Source organism: Echinops telfairi, unplaced genomic scaffold (genome assembly GCF_000313985.2).
Source record: "Echinops telfairi isolate 266 unplaced genomic scaffold, ASM31398v2 ScPeMD7_7474;HRSCAF=8512, whole genome shotgun sequence".
Classification (NCBI taxonomy): domain Eukaryota; kingdom Metazoa; phylum Chordata; class Mammalia; order Afrosoricida; family Tenrecidae; genus Echinops; species Echinops telfairi.
The window spans coordinates 7,150,952-7,157,994 of record NW_022111378.1 but is presented as its reverse complement, the minus strand read 5'-3'; the positions used below and the strand labels follow the sequence as shown (position 1 = coordinate 7,157,994).

The window sequence follows — 7,043 nt, the reverse complement described above, 5'->3', positions numbered from 1 at the left end:
AGATTGTTCATCCAGCCTATCTTATTTAGACAGACCTGCGGAGATAATAACATGCACAAAAACAAGACAGAGCGAAACCAAGCAACAATGTACAACAAAACAGCAACAACAACAAACCACTGACAAAGAACAAATTAAAACACAACAAGAAAGGAAAGCTTGTTGTTAGTTCAAGGATCGTTGGCCTTTAGGAATGTTTTCCAGTCCAGTGTTTTGGGGCACCATGCCCTGGCCCCAAAGACTGCCTTCAGCATTCCCTGGGGACCTTGCTGCTCCATTCCCTTGCTGTTTCACTGCACTCCCCCAGTGCTTTGCCTCACTGTGGCGGGATCAGATAGGGTGCAATTCCTAGAATGTATCTCTGGTGCTGTCCCCCGCAGGGCCATGGGTCAGTGAGGGGCATCATGTCTCATAGTGGGGCTGGCCATTTGGTCTTCTCTGTGAACTGGCTGCTCTATTTGGGGTCATCATCCTCAAGGCCTGTTGGGCCAGGATGTGCTCCAGTCTCTCCTCCTCTCCCGTTATCTGCTCCTGTGTGCTCGGATCAGATATGTCCCTCTCCAGGAGCTGTCCTTTGAAATAAATTCTTCTGGGGGGAGGGGCAGGCATCCACTTAGTATTTGGGACTGAGGCCAGCCCCCTCCCCCCCAGACTTTTCCAGTGGTGCCTTACTCCACGGCAGCATGTTGCGTTCATACCTTGGTCCCTCGTTTCCTGTGGAGATATAAACAATACCCCATGAGGTATTTCTAAAAGCGCCTGAATTGTGGCTGAGATAAGCAGTTGAGAGGCCTGGTTAGCCTGTCCAAATAGGTCCCCTGCCTTTTTCCCACTGCAGCTGAAGCAGGTGTACCGTCCTCTGAGGCATTTGTGTCGCTCAAGAAAGCCCTGCAGACTCACTGCCATGGACTTCATTTCCTGCTCTGCACCTTAGGACAGAGTAGCACCACCAGTGTGGGTTTCCAATACTTTAAACCTTTACAGGAGTAAATGACCTCATCTTTCCCCTGCAATGACTGGTGAGCTCGAACCAATGACCTGGGAGTTAGCAGCCATTGAGAAACCCACCATGCCACTAAAGCTTCTTGTATCACTCAGGAAAGAGTAGCTTGCTATGTGAATAGGAGAACTGATGGATCGATTACATATTGAAAAATGAGACTAGTTTCTCTGCTGGGTTCTGACACGGCCATCAAGCAGACTTTTATGCCACTAGCAAGAAACTGACTCAAATTTCCATTTACTTCATTAGTGCTGTACTCGTTCGTATATATAAATATTCATCTGAGGCAGTGGTTCTCAACCTGTGGGTCCCGACCTCTTTCGGGGGGCAGGGGGGTGGGTTAAACGACGACGACGTTCACAAGGGTCGCCCAATTCATAACAGTAGCAAAATTGTGGTTGTGAAGTAGCAATGCAAGAAATTTTATGGTTGGGGGGGTCACCACACATGAGGAACTGTATTAAAGGGTCGCAGCATGAGGACGGCTGAGAACCACTGGTCTAAAGGAATACACACACACACACACAAACAGCTATAGTACAAGGAACAGAAAAAAACAAGGCTTCAATAAAAACTATAGTTACCGTCCCTAGCTAAGACTGTAACAAAGGAATAAGAACAATGTACAAATGTGCCTCAGACGATGTATGTATGTATGGATTGTGATAAGAGTTGTAAGAGCTCCCAATAAAATGATTAAAAACAAAACAAACCAGAGACAAAAGGAGTGTTTAGAAATTTAGTATTATAATCGAAATAAAAATTAAAGGATTGGACAGTAAAGTTAAGGAAATATTTTTAAAAAGGAAATAAAAGAGAGGATCAGTTTTTAAATTACTCAAATTCCAGAAAGGGAGAACATAGAAATTGAAAGTAAATAAAGAATTAATACATGAGAACTTCCCAGAGCTTAAGGACATGAATTTCTAGAGCAGTGGTTCTCAACTTTCCGTATGCCACGACCCTTTCATATAGCTCCTAATGTTTTGGTGACCCCCAAGCATAAAATTATTTTTGTTGCTACTTCATAACTGTAATTTTGCTACTTTTATGAATCATCATGTAAATATGTGATATGCAGGATGTATTTCATTGTTACAAATTAAACATAATTAAAGCATAGTGATTAATTAGAAAAACTATGTCATTATAAATTTTGAAATATTTCTAGTTACATATCAATGAAATTTTGTTTTGAAGCATGGTGTAGCATGGGTAACAGTCTTCACATGGGTACTCATCTGTTGGCGTATCTGCATGTGGGCGGGCCATCTGGAGACAGATAGGAGCGGTGTCTCAGTTCCTAAGACTATCGGAAATAAGTGTTTTCCATTGGTCTTAGGCAACCCCTGTGAAAGGGTCATTCGAGCTCCAAGGGGGTCGCGACCCACTGGTTGAGGACCGCTACTCTAGAGTGAAAAGATGAGTTTTCTGAGTACGTAACAAAACCACTAGAGAAAGTCTTAACTTCAAGGCACAATAGACTGTTGGAATGCCAAGGATAAAGGAAGACTTACATGCCTCCAGAAATAATTTCCAACTCAAAATTCCACTTCCTTCTGAGCTATCAGTCAAGTGGGAATAAGGGTGAAAGACATTTGCAGATAGGGAGTCTCAAATTATCTATCTATAGCTTATAGTCACGCTTGATTAAGCCTTTGCTTGAGGGTTGTTGGGTTTCTATAAATATATAGTGGAATAATTTGAAATAGAGTAGCGGGCATGTTTGTGTCATGGTGAACACAGTGCCACTGAATTACACATGTAAAATTGAGTTGTTAGATGTTTATATATATTTAACCCAGTTTTTAAAAAAACAAATGCATGTACACATATGATCTCAGTGAGGCAAGGACTTGTTCTCCGTTGTCCTTTCACAGCCTTGACCAGTGCTTGGCCCTGGTGCGTGCTGAGTGAGATTTACTACATAAAAATACAACTTTTATGAAATGGAACCCATTTTAAACTTGTTTCCATAAACTAAGATAAGCATCTCACTGCCATACTGCTTTCTATGTGCACAACAAAATTAAACATGAAGTCCTGGGAGAGCTAATCAAAAAGATTTGTTTCTACTTGGAAAATAACCATATGTTGTCCTTAGATTTTACCCTTTTAGAAACTGTACTGTGTATTCTCAGTTCAGTTTTTATTGCCAAAATGTATGCTCATGCCCTGTGATGGCTATTATGACCCAAACTGTTGAGTTCCACAACCCTTTGGACGCAGGATGTCAGTCCATCGGGAACTGTTTGTGTGTACAAACATATATTTGTATGTGCATCTATTCTTAACTGCATGTTGTAAATCGGGTGAAGGTGTGTAGAGCAGACCATCAATGTTACATTCCGCAGTTCAGACACATTTTGTTCCCCTCTCTCATTGCCATTCCTGTTTTGTCGTATACCTTTTCCACGAACCACCATGACAGGTGTCTTCTGTGCAGAGCAGACACCTACGGTTTCTCTTCTTCCAGGGTAGGGAGAATTTCCTCTCCCAGTGGGCCTTTGCTTGACCCATCCTAGTGCTGCTCGCCATACTTTGCTGCTAGTTCGATTTCTCAAGGTTTGTCTCTCCTCACCCAGTCTGTCAGGCAGTGTGATTTGCCAGATTAGTGACCGCACATATATTTCCATGGTTACCAGTGGCAATGCTGCATGCACATGAGTAGAATTTCACAGCAGGAGAAGCTGGACCATGAGAAGAGAAAGCTCTTTATCCTATAACAAATACCTGGTTAGCACAGGGAACAACAACAACAACAAAATGCGGAGCCAAGTAATTTGCTTGGTCTTTCTTTGTACTGCCTGCAACGGGGCAAACCTTTCTTCTTGGAAATCCCACACACACACACACACACACACACCTGCAATTCTCATGTAGAATTAAAAGGACAATATTTGACTCCACAAAGGATTTTAAGTATAAGACGGAAAACCTTGTTTCTCTGATAATGAATCTGTTCAGTTGTAGCTATATTCATAGAAGTGGCTTATATTTGTGTGGTGTGCTTGACACCGGAACCAGGGAATTTTGTTGTTTGGTTGGTTTTTGGTGATGTCACTGAGCTTCAGAGATGTTTGCTCAGGTAGGCAGCGCAGAGTCAGAATTGGAAAGACGTGCTGGTCTGGTAAGTACCTGGTCCATGAGCATGCAGTGCGGCGCAGTTTGTGTTTCCTTCCCGACTTGCAGCTGTTCTCTGTGGCAGCCTGCTGGAATCATTGCTGTTCCCACTGGATGATATTGCTGGGTCATTTTAAGGACAAAATGTTCCCACTGGATCTTTTAAAGGACAAAACCCCACATTTTTGTGGACTGCTAGTTCAGTGGTAGGCAATGCTTGCATACTTGTTCTTCTTCCATGCCTAATGTTAGCAGGGGCCTGGAAACACTCAAACGTTGACCTGTGATACAATTTTGTTGTTTTTAGTTGTTCTGTTAGGAAATGAGTTGACTTTTGTGGGCCCAAGGTGAAAAAAGAAACTTTAATGTAATTTCTGCTAAAAATAGTTTGGGGTTCATTAAAATTAAACGCTATCAGATTGTTATTATTGCTACATTAAAAATAATAAGTATTGCTCTGTGATGTATACATACGCACACAGGTTGGGGGGCAGCTTCACAAAAATTCATGGGGAAATTTTCATTATCTTTTAAAGCAGGATTTGCCTCTGTTGTCTTTAACTCTTGCAAACCTTCCAGCATCTTCCCTGGCCTCTGTCATTATTTCCCTAACCCCCTCTTGTTGTATGCTGCTTTCCCCTTCACCCAAGGAAACGGGTGTGCTCCTGAACCTGTGGCGTCCCCACACTTCCTTTCCCTCCTGCCCCTGGTAACCGTCAAAGGAAGCTTCTTTTCTTGACTTTTTATCACCCAGGATTTGCCCTTTGATGATTGACTGATTCCACTCAGCATATTGTCTTTCAGATTCAGCCACACTGTGAGTTACTGTTTAACGTCGAGTAGGTGGTATTCCATTGTGTATATCTTTGTCATGAATTTGGTGAAGCATGTATGTGTCTGTATTTCCCCCACGTATCCATATGTCAGTTTGTCATATGGTAGTGACTTGTGTGCTAGTATGAGGCTGGAAACTCCATGCCAGGATTTCAAATATCAGCAGAGTCACCCATGGTAGATAGCTTTCAGCAGAGCTCTCAGACCAAGACAGACTTGGGGGGAAAGTCTAGTGATAGGCTTTCAGAAATGAGCGAAAACCATTGAACATCTCATGATTCACAACTGAGTCTTGTCTGGTACCCTGCTGGAAGATGAGTCCCTCTGTTGGAGGCCTTCCCGCAGCAGTGTGGTCCCCATACTGGAGGAGAGTATCCAGCAGTCATGGAGACGGTGCGCGAGCAAGCATTGTGTGTTCTTGTCTGGTCACATCACCTGGGTGACTCAATGGTAACTAACAGCAGCAATGTGGATTTCAACTAGACAAAGGCTCTCCTGGTACACAAGAAATCTGTAGGCTGGTAGAGAAAATCAATGATGGGATTCACTGCTGGGTGGTAAGCTTCCCCAGATTGTCCTGGAAATAAATCTGTAGTAGCATGTTCAGGTTTCTGCTCTTGCTCTTGCTCCTGGCCTGTTTGCAAATATTGACAATTAGAAACACCACTTAGAGAAAGACTGTACTTATGGTTATAATTTTAGTGTAGGAAAGATACAACAGCGAGAAACACAGGAAAACATCTGGGAGGACCCTAAATGCAGCACTTGTGCATTTATGTCTGTAGATGCATTGCCGTCCGTTCCAGATGCCGATCTCTAACGGGGAAACTCAGTGAGAGTCAGTGCCAGAAGTTACCGAGGTTTCTTTACAGGCAGTGGTGCCAGGGTTGCAAACGCCCATGAGCCAACCCTTGTAAAGCCTGTTACACGAAACATTTTAAGTACAATAACAGTTCTTAATATGCAATATGTATCAACACATAATTATTACTTTATTATTATGTCAGAGTAGTTTTAGTGTATCTGGAAGTGTTTCTGTAATTTTTTATGCATAAAATGTATACTCTATCTTAAGAAGACTTGACTGACATCAGATACAAACCACATCTAAGTGGTCTGTACAAATTTGACTCAGAGATAGACTGCCTCATAATCCAGTCTTCCTGTGTCTCACGACCTTTGATTGAATCACTGGCTCCGTGACCAAATGTGGTCTCAGACCCCCTCACCGAACTGAGCTGGTATCACAATGCTGGCGCCCTCTGATCTAACTCCCCTCCCCTCCATCATGTCATCTCATGAGGTGGTAGGGGTTCACCACAAATAACAAAGACACTCCTCAGTCACGGAAGTCCAACGGAAGTCCAACAGCTTGTAGGTGCGCCTTTCTGGGAACTTCCTTTGTGAAGTATCCTTCACTCCATGATGAGCATTGGGTTTCCAGTGGTTTGGGGGTTTCATTTTACACTGATGGCATGAATAATACTGCTGTTAATATGTTACACGACTGATGGTTTCTTTCTAAGTGTACACTGGAGTGGGCAGTTAGTTACATTTTCATGGGGATGTTGATGAAATTAGGAGTAGTTCAACCCGACCAAGCTGTGTTTTCTCCGTTGTCTCAGGGATTGAAGCGGTTAATGACCATTTGCCAGAAGCACTTTTCCACAGACCCGTCCAAGTGTGTGGAGTACAATGCGCTGTGAGACTGTGTGGCACAAACAGCACACGATGGCACGGGGCAGGCTGCGGACGTCGGGAACTGCTGAAAGGAAGGGGGGAAGAAGACAAGCGGACTTGTCGGGCTCTGCCTCCTGCCTGGTGCAGCCCCTGACCAGCGCCGGCTCTTCTGCACATCTGCCTGTGAACTGATTTTTAGTGTCTCCCTTTTCATTTTTGCCAGTCAAAAAATTAATTTCTGAAGACTGTTGCCCATACTTTAAAATGGTATTAAACACAGAGGGAGGGGGGTTGTAAATGACTTTTTCCTGCTAGACCTGGAAATGTGGTTAAATAATTAAAAAAACACATTTTCATAAACAAATTTTTGATGATACTTTAGTTTCTATAAATATGATAATTT

General features: G+C 43.0%; 1 protein-coding gene across 2 annotated transcripts in view; it reads left to right on the top strand.

Moving 5' to 3' along the window:
* Nucleotides 1-6,751, top strand: part of PRPF18 (pre-mRNA processing factor 18) — a 54,617-nt gene extending 47,866 nt beyond the window's left edge. For both annotated transcript variants that reach the window (XM_004714101.2, XM_045285641.1), the window contains one exon: nt 6,586-6,751. In XM_004714101.2, coding sequence (XP_004714158.1) covers nt 6,586-6,666 — 81 coding nt within the window. In that variant the 3' untranslated portion in view covers nt 6,667-6,751. The remainder of the gene's footprint in view (nt 1-6,585) is intronic.
* Nucleotides 6,752-7,043: the final 292 nt, after the last annotated feature.